Genomic DNA, 16,877 nt, shown 5'->3' on the forward strand with positions numbered 1-16,877 from the left:
AAAAAAAAAAAAAAAAAAAAAAAAAATTTAAAAAAAAAAAAAAAAAAAAAGAGAGTTCAAAGAAATAGAATTCGAAGAAATATACCTTCTACCGACAAATGATGAAAGCATAATCAGCTTTAAATTTCTACCACAGTAAATTTCTTAAAATGATTTCTTCGAAGTTGGAATCATATACTTCTTCGTATATGTTAATGGATTTTTTGCTTTTTCTTCATTTGTTCTAGAATAATTGATTAAAATATAATTAAAAATGTAAGCAAGTGGACTCACCTAGGTAATATCAACATTATTGTGGCTTCTCGTGGAAGTTATTTACTCTTCTTAAAAATTGTGTCAAAGTGATATAAAATTGATTAATCTTTTCATGAGAGTAAAGTAGACATTTTGATCTAAAAATTGGACATTTTTGAAGGGATTATAAAAAAAGTACACTTTTCAACTCCAACCTTTATAATTGGATATTCTTGAAAATGCCTCTTTTTTTAATCATCCATACAACACTTTCTTAACGTTACAGAAGCTGGACTATTTTGCTATCTCGAGGATGGCTTTCTTTGGCAATGCCTACCACATGTAGCGTGCACTTTTTTGCTATCACACTACAAGAAATATATGCTTTCCCTACAAAATTTTATTGATAAATTGAGATTATTTATCTGCGGAATTCACTTTTCCCCAAAAAAAATGTTTCGTAAAGTTATGTTTTAATTCAAAATTTTTAGCATTAGAGAAATTCGTGACCACAAAAATTTATCTTTTCCCAACAAAGAAAAATATATCTTTTTCCAACAAAAATATTAGACCTCTTTGTAGGCTAATAATTAAGTTGAAAAATTATCAATTACTATCTTTAGTTCTAGTCCCACAAATTATATTTGAAGTTAAAAGATTACTAAACTCCCGTTTATTTTTCATTTTTAGAAGAAAGAGAATGAAAATTATAGTCGTTACGGGCTCCATACAAGAGATAGAAATTCAAATTTGATAATTAAATATGATGGATAACGATTATATTTTTCATTTTAATGGGAAAAGTATGAGAAACAGACAGGGCTAAAATAAAAAATGAAAATACATTTTTGTAAACAAAATTCAAAAATAAAACCCTCTCTTGCCGTCTTCAATCACCCACGTAATTAGTGATTAAAATATTCCCCCAAAATTTCATTCCCTCTCTTGCGGTCTTCAATCTTCTTTACCTCCAAAAAATATTCTCCCAAAATTATTCAATTCCCTCCCTTTGAGAGAGTTGCTTAATTTGCCTAAACCTAATTTCTTCAATTGATGCACAGTATATTGATCATCAAGAAATTTCGGCTTCATGTACAGATTTTTGTGATATTCTTCAATTGATGCCCTCTTTGCAATAAGCTCTTCCGCGCCTACATACGTGTGAGTTGCTCTCTTTTGTCGTAATTTTTTGAAATCATATTATTTGTTTTTCTACTTGGTCCCAATTTTAGTGCTAATTAGTCAAATTTTGGTTTTCTTCGGATTATCGGGTTTCATTATTTGTTTCTGGACTCGAGTTTGCATTTTGTGTTGTGGATTCTAGATTTTGTCGCATGAATTACGGTCTATTTCTCTTGGAATTTTTGACGTTTTCATGGGTTTTTAGTAATTACATATATGTTCGTACGTTTCTCATTTTAGTAATAACAAGACAATGATCTTTTTGCTGTTTTCTTCTGTTGTCTTGTTCTATTCGGTTAAATCTCAAGTTCTTTATGATTTTGGATAGTTCTCTCTCTCTCTCTTTTTTTTTTTTTTTTTTTTTTTTTTTTTTTTTTTTTTTTTTTTTTTTTTTTTTTTTTTTTTTTTTTTTTTTTTTTTTTTTTTTTTTTTTTTATGGAAGTTTTCATTTAGTTCTTCATTCTTTCAATCTATATGAATTCTGAGTTTTTGTTGATCAGAGTTTTCTTGAAGAAGCTGATCGAATAAATGCAAGTTGATTAATTGCCTTTTTTTCAGACAATAATAAACATAAAACATAATCTTCCTGAGAATTTAAGTGCCTTGCAGCAAAAATATGTAAGCTTTTTGCCTCTGTACATGAGTATGAACTGAGAGCTTATATTCTGCTTAGCCTTGCCATAATCTATCGTTGAATTTCTTGATCGAGATGAATAGGAAAATATGCAAATCAATCCTCTTCTTCATTGCCTATTAAAGAGTTAGTCGTTTTGGTTATTACTTTTACGAGGGTGAATAATTACACTAAGATACATAATATCGAACCTAGTACACGAGCTCCGTGGATATTTTGGTGACTTTTTCGATGGTGTTCTGCCCCTGCCTGCCAACAGTAGGGTCTAACCTGAGCTGGTTTGTTTTTTCTAATGGAGTTTTTTTATTAACAAGATTCTCATTGTAGTCATTAATTTGGCCACTTTCTGGTCTTCTTTGTGTTTCTTGTACACATCTCTATCCAGCATTCTCTTGGCTGTCAAATAATGGATAGACTTCTTGACTGAATTTTCTGTCCTGAGATTTGAGTTTGTTTAATGAAAAATGTTGATATTTATTCAGAACTGGTTGCGTCAACCTGATTGCACATTGACTGTGGGGGTTATAAACCAGGCAAAATTGTTTAGCTTTGAGTAGAAAACATCTGCCAAGCTAAGGCATAAAGCGGGCAAGCAAGTTGGTTTGTGTTTGTATAAAACATTTAAAATACAAAAATAGATAACTAAGTCTAAATGGAGTTATGTAGCATAAGAATCCATTCTGCAAAAGCAAACATGATTCTCAAACAGATCCAAAAAGATAGGAAGACACAATTTGAAACTTAAGGAGAAAATGGCTGACAAAAGAAGTACAGAGTTATGGAGAATGGCAACTTCATGGGCCTGCTCACCGAGATGGAAAGGACCGAAAGATGGCATCTGAAATGAGGTTAATGCACATGGTGTATAGCCGTGCGTGTGAGGGAGAGACATCAACAACAAACTTACCATTATTTCCTTTATATTTTTGAACCTGTCGAGATTCTTGTGATTGTGTATGATAAAGCCCAAAAATGCGTACCTCATGCAACTATAACTTATTGTTTACGAAGGTTACTTCTAAAGCTAGACACGGCCAAGATCATATACTTGCCATCATCTTGGTCTTAGGAAAAGAAGAAAATATAAGGCCCAGTCCAGTAGCCAAATATCTTGTGTTTAATTATTTGATTAGAATGAAATTGGCTTTTGTGGGGTTAATTTCAAAATGGTCAGTGAAGTGGTTTATGTTTCCAGTTTATGTTTTATTTTGAACATTAACTAGATGTGCAGGGTTTAGTTTGAGCTTTCATCAATTCATTATAAACATTAATTAGATGTGCTGGGTTTAGTTTGATTACATGACTTAATGGTTTAGTTAACAAAATAATATGAGGCTAATGAAATTATTGGTAAAAAATGATAAAATTTTATTGAAAACTCATGTGATAGGCACAGAAAGTGAAAATGTTCGTAGAGTCGAAGAAAATAATGAGGCATCGGATGATGAAATAGACGATTCTGAAGGTAGGGTGTTTATTTTATTAATAATTAATTTTCTTACTTTGTGAAGTTCATTTACACGTTCAGCTTTTATTATTGGTTTCGCAAGTATAGACGTAGGACATTTGTCAAGGACTCTCGATAGTCATCCTACTCGAGGAGCGTGTAAACAAATTAAGACATCTAGTATCGTTCGTACAACTTGAGAGAAAATTCGAGTTTTATACAAGTCAGTAAGTAGACGAGCAACAAGTTTTGAAGTATATAGTTTGTTGGTTCATGATATCGGAGCCATCGCTCGGTGACATTGCCCAATGAATACGGGTTATTGGCGGACCATTTCTCCAAGTGAGAAGAAGGACCTTATGGATGAGATCACGATAAGCAAACGTAAATGTGTTTATACTGTTGAAAAATTAATAGCCAAATAAAACTACATGAATCATTTAAAAGCACATTACTCATTTCATTTTGTGATTTTATTTATTCTTACTTTGTGGTTTGTTTTCTAGAATTGGATAATTTGTTCTACTTGTGGTTTCTTTTTATTTTATGATTTTTTTAATTATGTCGATTCCAGACAAACTTCGAGATAGATTTGAAAGACTCGAGATTGACAAATTATATTAATAGACTATACAATGGGAGGTATAGAGAGTTTAAGGCTGAGTTGAGTGCATACTAAAAGTTGCAGAAGACACATGAGATGCATTAGCCAATTCTAGTTGGAGATGCTTGATAGAGGTGTAGATCAATGGATGGACCTATGTAATCATTTGAATTCCAATAAGTTCAAGGTGTTTATTGTATAATTCTTTACTAGTTCACGGCTTTTACTTCTAATTTTGTTGTGTAATACCTATATATTTTTCTTTGCAGAAAGCATCGTCAACAAACATAGTGAATCGATCGAAGAAGAAGTACAATCATCATACTGGTTCACATCCTTTAGATGTAACCATACTTGGTGAATGTCATTTATTCGTGTTTTGATGAAATATTTTGGATTCAATGTTAATTGACATTACGTTTTAATTGATTTGTTATGATTTTTATATCTTTATATTATTTTGAATGAGGTTAAAAAAAACTAGTATAATATAAATAAAAAATATATAAGTAGTTTAATTTTTCCCTACAAATTCTTTTTTAATAGCCTACAAAATATCCTTTCCCCACTAGAAATTATTTGCATAAAAACAGGGTTCAGCTCACAAAATAATTTGTTCCATATTATCGAAAACTTTTAAATATAGGGAAAGATATTTATATTTTGGTCCACAAATAAATTTTCCACACAAAATATTATTTGTGGGGACAAACACGATTTGTAGGGACAAGCGAAATTGCTTCGTGTGTAGAAGTAACTTTAGTAGACGAATTACTTTGTCGGAGGAAAACTTACACGACGAATTGTATGTGTCTCCAAAGGGTTCGTAGGAAAAAAATCTTAGTCCACAAATTTCAAAAATTTGTCATCTTATACATATCCCCTTGATGTTTGCCTCATAAACGTGCTTACAAACTTTTTTCGTCTACAAAGATATTTCTCCACAAATAAGAGCCTTTCCCCACAAATAAATTTTGCAGGGAAAATATAAAATTATTGTAGTGTGATGATGTAGTAATTTTCTAGTACAGTGGAGTTAATCTAAGCCTATGTTTGTTACATGTTTATGAGCTATTTATAAATATTCAAATAATTTTTTATCAACATATTTTGAAAAATTTATAAGTATTAGTGATTTATCTATTACTTATTTCTATTTATTTATTATTTAAATAATTTAAAATCACCTTCACAAGCATGCTATGAAATTTCTGAAGTTGTATACCTTGGGCTTCCAATATAGTTGGCTCTCTTTATTCGGGCTTTATTGAATTGTAATTTGTTTAGCATTTTAAATAGGGAAAATTTCATAAATAAGAGATTAAGTATGACCTAATTCAAAATTAAGAAAACAAGTTTCAAACTTCAAAAATCAGATTTTTATTAAAATTTATTTATGATTTAATTAATTAATTAATTAATTATTTTACTAATTAAATATATTTAGATCACGGATCTGTATAATTTGGTCACAAATTAACGATTTAATTAATCACTTATTATTTTTTGGTCACAAATCAAAAATTTTATGTCGCAAATTATTTTATTATCACAATTTAAAAATTTTGTAAGTCACAAATCTAAAAATTAATTTGTAAAGTTACAAATTAATTTTTAGTCACACTTATCAATTTATTGGTTACAACTTATTTTTTGATCACAAATAAAAAATTTCATAGATCACATATTGTTTTTGGGTCACGAATAAATTTTTTTATAGGTCATAGAATCAATTTTTATTGGTCACATCTCATTCATTCATTACAAATTATCAAATTAATTGGTCACGGTTAATTTCATCAGTCATAAATCAAATCACAGTTTATTTGTGTGTCACAGATTTTCAAATTAATTGGTCACAACCCCCATTTTTTCCCATCGACAATGACCGCCACAGCCATCACTATCACCATTACTGCCACCACCTCAACGGAGCACAGCCGCCAACAGAGCCACCACCACCTCATGACAACCTATCAACACCACAACACACCACCATCAACACCATCTCAGATTCAAAGTCACCTATACAAAACCGCCACAAACAAAACCATCACCGCCATCGCAGATTCACAGTTACCTCCACAAAACCCCACTCAAATCGCCAGATCCACCACATAAACATCATCACCACCACAGGCCGCCCATAGCACCGTCACCACACAAACACCACCACCAACACAGCAATCGCCACAAATCGTCACCACACAAACACCACCACAGCACCGGAGTCTTCACAGAACCTAATAGCGCTGCCCACATCACCATAGCCGCGTCACCAACACCATCGTCTTCCTGAAACCACAGCAGAAATGCGATGCCAACAGAGGTGCGACGCCAACTCTGCCCATTCTTCACAGGCGAGAGAGACCAGAGCGCGAGATGTAGATAGGGAATGGGTTTTGGGGTGGAAGGGGGTTAGGGTTAGTTTATAAATTAAATAATTAATATAATTTTTTTTTCTGATTTTTGAAATATTAAAGTTCCCATATGATTTTAGAATGTTGAATACTTAAAGTATGGAATTGTGTAATTTTTACTTTTAAATATTTTGCCGCTTGTAAGTTGTAATAATTTTTATGAGCCCTAATTTGAGCTTCATTGTTTTGCTAAGAATGAATTTTTAAATAGTATATTGATGGAAAATGTGTAATTAAAAAATAATTTTTTTTGAATTTACGTGTAATATTATTTTATTGAAAAATATGTGATTTAAATGATATCAAAATACTGTCTAAAAATGTACTTTTTTCAAAGAATGAGAATCAAACAGGAGCTAAATTTTGCCTGTAGATGTACTTATTCATTACAGTGAATTTTAACTTGATTACAAGTTTTTTGGAGTCTCGAATCGAGAACTCTTACCCCTTTCAAAAATAAAAAATTTATAAAAATAATACTTCTTGATCAAAAGCTGAGAATCTTGACTTCCAGTTAAAGAAAAATGCAATGTATACCATTCTTTTTTGTTGTCAAACCTAAATAAGCATATTCAATTTATACTAATAGTTAAAGTTTTAGAAAGAAAAAATTGAAAAAAAAAATTACTTAAAAGTAAATACGAGGAGCCAAACATTCTCGGGGATTCTCAATTAGAGTGTTTGTTTTGTAGATAAGTTAAAAATGATTTTTTGGGAGAATGTGTGATTAAAAAATAGAAAAAAAATTTGAATTGTTGGGACCGATAAAGACAACGCAAGAATTGAGATTTGATGAACCCAATATGAAGTATAAATAAAGATAACAAAATAACCAAGAACAAGATTAAAGTAAAAAAGATGCAAAATAAAAGGGAATTGGCAGAGAAACGATATTATTTTATTTAATCACTATGAAATGAGAGAATTACAACAATTGACTTCAATTAAACTGAAAGAGGAGCCACGTATTTATAGTACATGAGTTAAACGCTAAAACTAGGGAAAAAAATATAAAATTAGGAAAAAAATCACGTAAAAGAAAAAGACGTGTCATGTGTCCAACAATTTTCTTTCATTTCTTCACCGTTTCAAATTGTTTCCTTCCTAATCTTGGATTCCAATTGATTCTTTCCATACTTCTTGAATTCTATTGATTATTTCCTAAAACCACATGGCTCCAACAAGATTTCTTTCCAAAACCCAAGACACATATTTAACAATCTCCACCTTGACTCAAAATTCCTGTGCAACTAACGATGCTCCAAATTTCTTCGCCTTGAGAAATCATCCGTCTGCATCAGAATAACCAAGCTCCTCAACACAGTATCCAAACTCTCCACGAAAACATGTTCCCCCGCCCGGCGTCCACATGTGACACCCAAACCCAAACCCGGGTTCCCAAAATTTCACCTAGAATTAATAATCACTAGACAGGGTCGAAATACACCCTGTAGCAGAAATCATACCAAATGCACGATTAGAAGGCCCCTTACTAGAATTGTCACCTTCAATGATCCCCAAGACATTACAGACATTATTGACACCACTAAACCTACGCTCCATGAGTCCACTAGCACAAGAACAAAGTGTATCTACTGAAATTGGTGGCAAAGCAGAATCACCAATACTCCCACAAGCAAAGTTCGAAACTGACTCAGAGCCTAACAGAAGAGGTAATGTACCAAACTGAATTTCCACCACGGTACTAAACTTGTCCAAATGTCTCTGAACTGGTTCAGCGCTTCCCTGCAAAATGTACAACTGGGATCTCATCTGTCCCTCCAGTACAATCCGAACACCTTTCTGAAACTTCAGGACTCCACCTCCACCAGAAAATTTATACCATTTTGCATCCAGGGTACTCAAGGATATGAGATTCTTTGTCAAGTCTGAAACATGGCGAACCTGATCAAGTGTCCTCACTATCCCATCTTGTAGCCTCAATTTGACCCGATCGATTCCTGCAACCCGACAAGATTGGTTGTTTTCCATGACAACTCCACATTGCTTCACCTCCTCATATGTCTGAAATAACGTCCTATTAGGACACATATGATACGAACATGCAGAATCCAGAATCCACTCCTCAGGTTTGGATTCTCCATCAAATATAGCCAACATCACGTCTCCATCATCAGAAAAATTTTCAACTACACTGGTTTCGTCCGAATTACAAGATTGCCCCGAATGATTTGCATGTAAATTATCTTTACCTTGCAACTTGTCGTAATCTTTCTTGATGTGTCATTTCTTCTTGCAGTAATAACAATACACATTGTTGTTCCTCACCTTCGATCTACCCCTCCGTCGATCACCATGAGTAACAAGAGCATCCCCACCCCTAGATGTAGGATCTCCAACCAACAGCTCCATCCTCTCCTTTGAAAACAGGGCTTCATATACCTCCTCAATGGTAAGCGTGTCACGACTATACAGAATAGTATCACGAAACGACGAAATAGAACTGGGAAGCGAACACAACAGGATCAAGGCCAGATCCTCTTCATTATATTTTATCTCCAACGTCTTCAAATTTGCAACAATCTCCTTGAACACAGCAAGGTGGTCCTGCAGTGACACTCCTTCTGCCATGCGATGGGAATACAACTTTTGCTTTAGAGTCAGTTTGCTCGTCAGACTCTTTGTCATGCACAACTGCTCCAACTTGAGCCACTAAGCAGTCGCTGTCTTCTCCTTCAAGACATCTTGCAGTATATTGTTGGACAAATGAAGATGAATCAATGATGTGTCCTTTCGTTGCTTCTCCTCCATAGGCCAATTTGTTGGCATCTTCTCAAAACCCGGCAAAGCATCATCAAGTTTCATTTGTGTCAACACAGCCCTCATCTTTACTTGTCACAGCGAAAATCTTGTATTGCGATCCAATAGCGGAATATCATACTTCATCGAAGCCATCTCTAAAAACCTCAATTAAATCACGAAGAACTTGCAACCTTACTCCGATACCACTTGTTGGAACCGATGAACACAACGCAAGAATTGAGATTTGATGAACCCAATATGAAGTATAAATAAAGATCACAAAATAACCAAGAACAATATTAAAGTAAAAAAGATGCAAAATAAAAGGGAACTGGCAGAGGAACGATGTTATTTTATTCAATCACTATGAAATGAGAGAATTACAGCAATTGGATTTAACTAGTCTGAAAGAGGAGCTATGTATTTATAGTACACAAGTCAAACGTTAAAACTAGGAAAAAAATATAAAATTAGGAAAAAATCACGTAAAAGAAAAAGACGTGTCACGTGTCCAACAATTTTCTTTCATTTTCTTCACGGTTTCAAATTGTTTTCCTCATAATCTTGGATTCCAATTTATTCTTTCCATATTTCTCGAATCCTATTGATTATTTCCTAAAATCATATGGCTCCAACAAGATTTCTTTCCAAAACCCAAAATTGCCAAATTCTTGCCAAATTTCGAGACACATATTTAACATGAATTTACGTACAAAATTAGTTTATTAAATGAATGCATAAATAAAATGAGTATCAAATTAGTTGTGCCAAAGGAACGCAAATTATGAAAGGTGCAACAATTTGAGATGCCAGTTTCAACTCATCCAACACATTTCATTTCATAAGGGTCTTGGAATGCATGTGAAAAATCCATCTGCTCCAACTAAATTCTGCTTTGGTAACCAGTCATAAATTGCTACCATCTCACATCGTACTCGAGCTCATACACCTAATAATTTGTTTTGTTTGACTGGACGTACGATATTGAATAAAATAATGAAATCTCAAATGATGGCTTCTATTATGTTTGAGTTAAGAAGAACATTTTAAAAAATGACAATCCAAAAGACATTTATTACGTTAAATTGAATAATAATATACAAATATAATACAAGTAATTTATTTTTTTAATCGCGCTTTCTATGTTTGTGTATTACATACATTCATAATTTGTTGCATTGGATTGAACAATTAGACAACAATAATAGCTAAACATCTCACATGTCTCTTATGTTATTCGAGCAAAAAGCATTCTTAAAATGAAAAATAATAAATATACATATTACATCTCACTTCCTTGATCACATCTCATTCGAATTTGTGCAATGTATACCAAATTACCAACAAATTCTTGCCGATAATAAGTCCATGTTTGGCCTCCATATTTTACAATTTCTTTTTTCATTAAATTCATTTCGATCATATATTTTATAAGATCCATAATTTTTATCAATTTTCAACTATATATTTTATCAAAATTTATTAGAAATCTAATTTTTAGCCAAATTATACTGTGGCTAAATGATGGGAGGACATACACCTCAATTAGTTGTATCCTATAGGTCAATAACCTACTTAAATTTATGTTTTTTTAGTATTTATACATGTTAAAAGTCTTTAAGTACTAGCTAATCACAAGCTGGCTTAGGTCAAAATATAATTATTTATTTCTGATTGGCCACGGCTTGCATTAATTCAAAATTTTTGGTTGGAATAATGTAAAAATATGGACAAAAAATTTGTGGGATTTCATGAATGATGCACAACAAACAAGAGTACCGTATCACGTGCAACATTACATGTGAATTAAAATTTGTCCAACCTATTGAATTAGGACTCACCTACCCCATATAGAAAGTAAATCAGGTTGTATTTATTACTATTATTATTATAAAAAAAAAAGGTTGAACCCCAACTTTGAGGACCTCCATCGCCCCGTCCCTAAAATTTTGTGAGGGAGGTAAATTGCAGGATGTGCTCTAACAAGTCAGGGAACAAGAGCTGTCTGTACACTGCACTTACAAGGAGTCTAATTCCATGTCTCAGAAATCGAACCTTCACACTGCGACTGCCAGCAAGACATGATATAATCTCACTCCTATCCTTTACACCACTGGACTATTATTATTGTTACTATGATAGTTTATGATTATTTAGAGCATCTTTAAATACAAAATCATCTTTGTTGGTATTGACACTTTCTCAAAACTCATGAATTTCGATGCAACCTAGAAATTTTAACATTTTGAAAACTTTGAAATTTGTTGATTTGAAGATTGGAAGTCAAAGTTGAATCATTTACATGAAAGCTGCATAAAAAATGGTGAATTAGGTTCATAAAACTAACGTCACAAAACTAATGTCACACGGAAGATTGGACGTTGTTGACATATGAAAGTTGACAATTTTTTACATGTCTACTTTCCTTAAACTTGTCCAATACATTGCACTTTATATAATCCAAATTATTACGAGTTCAAGATCATTAGCATGATTTTTATCAAAATTAAAATTAACCTTTCTAGTTAAGATGAGAGATAAATTTTATCACGTATGATTGATTGTGGGCAAGGACGGTTACGAGCCCATAACACCAAGGTTCGTAGCCATCTGCAAAGATGATACTTTTAAACGAACCTACAACCTATTCAATGATGACCATTGATAAACTTTTTCACCTATAAATCAGTTGTGGACGAGGAGGTTTTCGAATCCCCTACACAACGGTTCGTAGCCATTTGTCGTAATCTTCTGGACTATAGATGCCACCATGTCTATATGGGATCGAGATTCGCATAAATATTTGGTTCAAGTTGTTCGTGTACAATGGCACCAGCATTCACCTAGCCAGCTCTTCACTTCCCCACCAACTGATCCATTTTCAAAAACGCCTATCCATCTCCGAAAACCCTGCACTTTTTTTCTTAACCGCTCCATTTGAATGTTTCATTTATTAAATGCTCATAAAAACTCATAAAAACAGCTCCTTCCTATATATATAACCCATTTCTTCATCCCTACATTCGAATTGAATCAATGGGGAAAGCAGAAAATGAAACAGAAAAATCCAAGTTAATTACACAAATCTGCAGCATATTGGCCCGTGCCAATGCGTGTGCTCACCGGCATCACCGGTGTGCGATTCAATCGCCGTTTATCGACTGGTACCTTGTCCTTGGAGTATGTATATGAATTCTTGATCTCTTAATTTTCTGCCATTTCTCGGGATTTATTCTGCGATGATGTGATGTTTTGCACATTGTTCCTCTTTGATAGGTGCCAGAGAATGCTGGGGTAGATGCCATTAGGAAACAATATCACAAACTTGGTACGTTGTAAATTATAATGACATAATATCATAGTTATCAGACTCAACCCCAACAACAAACACCATTGTTATCGTTCGGACGCGACTATAACTCTTAATTACTCTCTCTGCTTTTTTCTATATTGGAATGAGGTTTTCCTCTTTATGCAGCTTTGCAGCTTCATCCTGATAAGAATAAGCACCCAAAGGCTGAATCTGCATTCAAACTTGTGTCTGAGGTTAGCCTTTTTTAAGGTTGTTTTTGCCTCTTTCTTTTTCCTTAATTCTCTCAGAAGTACGGAATTTCTGTTGCCGAAATCTTGGTTTTTAATATTTAAGGAGCTTTTAATTCTTCAATTATTAAAAAAATATTTTCATTTCTTGTTGGACTATGTGAAGTCTTATACACCGGAAAGAGGAAAGTCCTCTACCACGCAGAGATTGAACTAATATCCGATAGTCCATATATGAATTATTTGCATTCCGTGAAGGGATTAGGGCGTAATCCATAATATTTGCTTAATGGAAAATTCATATTTCTTGAAGTTTCTAATAAGTTTTATGAAATTTCTGAATCATCTTTTTTGTAAATTAAGCTCTTAGACATTGCATTTATGATCACAGGCCTATTTTTGCCTATCAGACAATACAAGAAAAGCAGCATTTGATTCAGAGAGGAAAAATAGTTTCTGCAGTGAGTGTTCTCGTCCTCCTGGCAGAAGAAATGTTGATGTTGAAGGAATATTTTATCCGGGACGGAAAAAATTTAACGGTATTACACAGCGAATGAAAAATCTTCGAACCAGGCTAGAAGAGGAAGCAACAATCATTGAAAAGTGTTTGAAAGCCAATGCTGCATTAAAGGGCGAATTCCCTGTTTTTGGTGCAAAAACTGAATCTCCAATTTTTAATCCATCAGATTATCAGTTTCAGAGCTATCCTCATCAGAGTTCCAGCAACTATACGAAACCGGAAAGTTTCAAATTCTTTATGACACGAAACAGATGCATTCACACGGCTGTTAAGAGCGATTCCCCGATCTTTCAATGTAGATCAGAAGAAAAGGAACCCTGTAAATCTCGATATGCTTGTATCAGATCTAAATGAACAATATAGTGTTCTTGGAAAATCTTCTTATTACCGACTTTTGCTCTTACCTCATTTCTAATTATACCTCTGTCATGTTTGGTATGTTAGACTCAACTATAAAAAAGAGGATTAAAGAAGAAAATGAATCTTGTCTGGTTTACAATGTTGTATGATACTGTGGATCAAACAAGCTGTGAATAGACTAGTGAATACCGAACAACGAGATGGCTTGAAAAATGTTCATTTTTTAAGGACTCGTTTGGTAGATCTTTTGCTTATTGTAGAAGGGCTTCTTGAGGAAATATTAGGCTAATTTCCTCTAAAAGTTCTAACCACAAAAAGAACTTCCAGAAAATTATCCAAACAAGTTAAAAGACATTTTTTTACTTTTCAAAAGCCTTGCTAAACGGACCATTAGTATCACAGTAATATACAAGGTATGTATCAAAAGATTCAAAACATTGCTGCTTACTCAATAATGAATTGAGGAGGCAAAATTTTCATCTGCTGAGACTGCGATAAACAAACTGACTCGTCAGACGTAGATGGTAAAATAATTATCACTAGATATGTGACATCAGTGCGGATCATTAGCTAATTATTACATGTTGGGTATATAATACTAGACATGAAGCGTTTACGCTAGTGACATCTTATTTGATGAGACTCATTTGCTACACATTGAGCAACAGAGCTTTATTAGAATTCTTTCACAAGCAATGAATGTCAGGTACAATTTATTAGCCGTCACAGAAGGGGAATGCAGGAACAATAAATTCTATCTGCCCTTAAAAGCTAGGAATCTCCTACAGAAGCTGGCATATCTAATGTTTTTCACCCCGATAATTAATTGGATTCTTCCCAGCGGAATGAATATGGCGCACTTCAATAGAAGCGGACTATTACCGAGCCAAGAAACGTACTTATCTGGAGGAATTATTGCCAATGAATTTTATTGAGTTCTCTGTTAACTGCATGTTTGGTACACAATATTGGTGCAAGATATCAGCAAGACGACGGCGGACAAAGCATCGCCTATCTACACAATTGTGCATGCATTTGGATTTTCATCACTGAACATTGAAGTGATATTAATATTCCCATTGCCATGGTTTCCTGCCCGAAAATTCTCGCTGTAGTGGTAAGGTCTACCTTGGTACGAGTATCTGGCCGGCGGCGGCTGGAAATTTGCATATTCAGTTACATAAGTTGATGGTCTGTATGTATCGTAACTGTGAGCCACATAAATGGGCTGAGGTGGCTCGCCTCTGAATCCTGTACCACCACAGGAATAAGCAAGTCCACCACCATAACCGCCGCCGTGTTCTGGTGGCGGTTGGTTTATTACATGAGCCTCTTCAACATCCTTCGGTTTAGAGGGTTGATCAGCAGTTTCATCAGGGGATGGTTTTGACTCTGGTGGTGGTGGATCTTTTGGCTGCTCTGCTGGTGTAGTTTCATCAGCCTCTGGTGGAGGGTTAGTGGACTCCGGCTGTGGTGTTTCGCCGTCAGGTGGTGGTTGGTCGTCTGGTGGTTCTGTTTGAGAACAAATTATGGCATTTTTTCTTGTCTTCCTAATGGCTTTAACTATTCTTTCTGGATCTGCCCACCCAATTATTATTATTTTTTGCTGGGCAAAATCAATGTTGAGATCATATATACCTGCCACACAAACATTATCAACCCTCATCCCTTCTCACGAGAGCAATAATAAACACATAAAACAAACTCTGCTCCATAAAAAACCCCTTTATGGAGTAAGAATATTACGTCGAGCACTATGGAAGAAACGGTTTTCCGAACCCGAACTCGTACTTTGATTTATAAAGATTTTTTCGAGAGCACAAGCCATGTAAATTTCCAAAAACCATCAATTTTCTGAAACTAAAGTTTTGACGAACCATACACCATTTGAAAGCTCTATCATTTTACTTTCGTATGGAAGAAGAGCACAAGTCAGAGGTTCCGACGTATGCCAACACTTACCATTAATGCCTTGAAGGGCCTTCTTTATCTTCTGTACACAACCATTACAGTCTATTCGGACTTGTATCTCTGTGACCTGAGGTTTCTGCATTTTTGAGAAAAAATAAAATGAATCAAACTAAGAACGTGTTTCTCCTAACAAAAGAAAAAAAATAAAAAAAAATATGGTAAAAATCTATAAAATTGTTGTACGTAAATATATGTATCTATTTGTGACATGGGATTTTATAACTTACCTCTAACTCTGGAACCATGATTGAACGTTGAGGGAATGATAGTGGAGTATCAAGAAATGGCATCCGTTTGTGCATGGAGAAGGAATATTAAAAGACATTGAATGTGGGACATGCAAAGAATCTCTTTACAGAGCTTATATGTGTGGAGGGACTGCCGACACGTAAACTAAGTAAATTGTTGAATTTGCATTTGAACTGTTTAAATTTTTCGACGAGATATTTCAGATATTTTGGAGAAAAAAAATTGTTTATTCGTGATGTGTGTGGTTTGAGATGGAAGTTATGGAACCAAACTGTACATAATCCATCGCACAAACTATTGCAATCGATTTTTCATTTTTTTTCCCGCAGTTGTCTGCCCCAACAAAAAAAATCAAAATTTTTTTTATTTTATTATTATTATTTTCTTAATACAGATGTTATAAAAGCTTTTTTTAAAAATCCTGAATTCTTGTCATCACTAAATTTACGAGAAACGAGAAATTTCACCTGCACTAGATATTTGATTACCAATTGAATTAATTCATGTTGAACGTAATTGGATAATTCATCATTATAAGAACTAGACATGATCGACTGGTCTTATGGTCGGACAAAACTTTCAAATCGAATCCAACCTAAAATGAATCGAACCGAACCAAATCGAACGATTCTTCTTAAGTTAAATACTAGAACATGTATCTGAATCGAGAATCGAAGAGTTTGGTTCAGTTCTCGATTCTAAATCAAAAAACGAAAAATCCAATTTTTCAATTTAATTTTTTTAAATTTATTTATCTTAAATAAGCCAAATTATTTTATTTTTTCTAAATAAATTTGTTAACTAATTAATTTAGTCCAAACTCAAAATATGATTTTCATCTTTCTATTTTTTAGCCCAAATCCAACTTAATCAAATTAACCTAAGTTTTATCCAAATCTATTATTCTACCATAGTACATTTCCATAGTTCTGGAGAAATCGAATTAGAAATTC

General features: G+C 33.6%; 2 protein-coding genes and 1 long non-coding RNA gene across 3 annotated transcripts; 2 read left to right on the top strand and 1 right to left on the bottom strand.

Moving 5' to 3' along the window:
- Positions 1-1,138: 1,138 nt before the first annotated feature.
- LOC111377436 lies at positions 1,139-4,548 on the top strand. Its single transcript, XR_002699729.1, has 3 exons — positions 1,139-1,395; positions 4,072-4,288; positions 4,371-4,548. It is a non-coding gene; the product is annotated as an uncharacterized LOC111377436 (long non-coding RNA).
- Positions 4,549-12,103: 7,555 nt separating this feature from the next.
- Positions 12,104-13,816, top strand: LOC111377437 (chaperone protein DnaJ). The gene is made up of 4 exons (XM_023000529.1): positions 12,104-12,464; positions 12,561-12,612; positions 12,763-12,830; positions 13,216-13,816. Exons 1-4 carry the CDS (start codon positions 12,321-12,323, stop codon positions 13,696-13,698), a joined length of 747 nt encoding a protein of 248 aa, XP_022856297.1. The 5' UTR covers positions 12,104-12,320; the 3' UTR covers positions 13,699-13,816.
- A 493-nt stretch (positions 13,817-14,309) lies between these two features.
- Positions 14,310-15,978, bottom strand: LOC111377438 (heavy metal-associated isoprenylated plant protein 5-like). Its single transcript, XM_023000530.1, has 3 exons — positions 15,903-15,978; positions 15,667-15,751; positions 14,310-15,342 (listed from the first exon to the last, which is right to left on the bottom strand). The coding sequence occupies exons 1-3, from the start codon at positions 15,975-15,977 to the stop codon at positions 14,720-14,722; spliced, it is 783 nt and encodes a 260-aa protein (XP_022856298.1). The 5' UTR covers position 15,978; the 3' UTR covers positions 14,310-14,719.
- Positions 15,979-16,877: the final 899 nt, after the last annotated feature.

This window comes from Olea europaea, unplaced genomic scaffold (genome assembly GCF_002742605.1).
Source record: "Olea europaea var. sylvestris unplaced genomic scaffold, O_europaea_v1 scaffold1656, whole genome shotgun sequence".
NCBI classification, from domain to species: Eukaryota; Viridiplantae; Streptophyta; class Magnoliopsida; order Lamiales; family Oleaceae; genus Olea; species Olea europaea.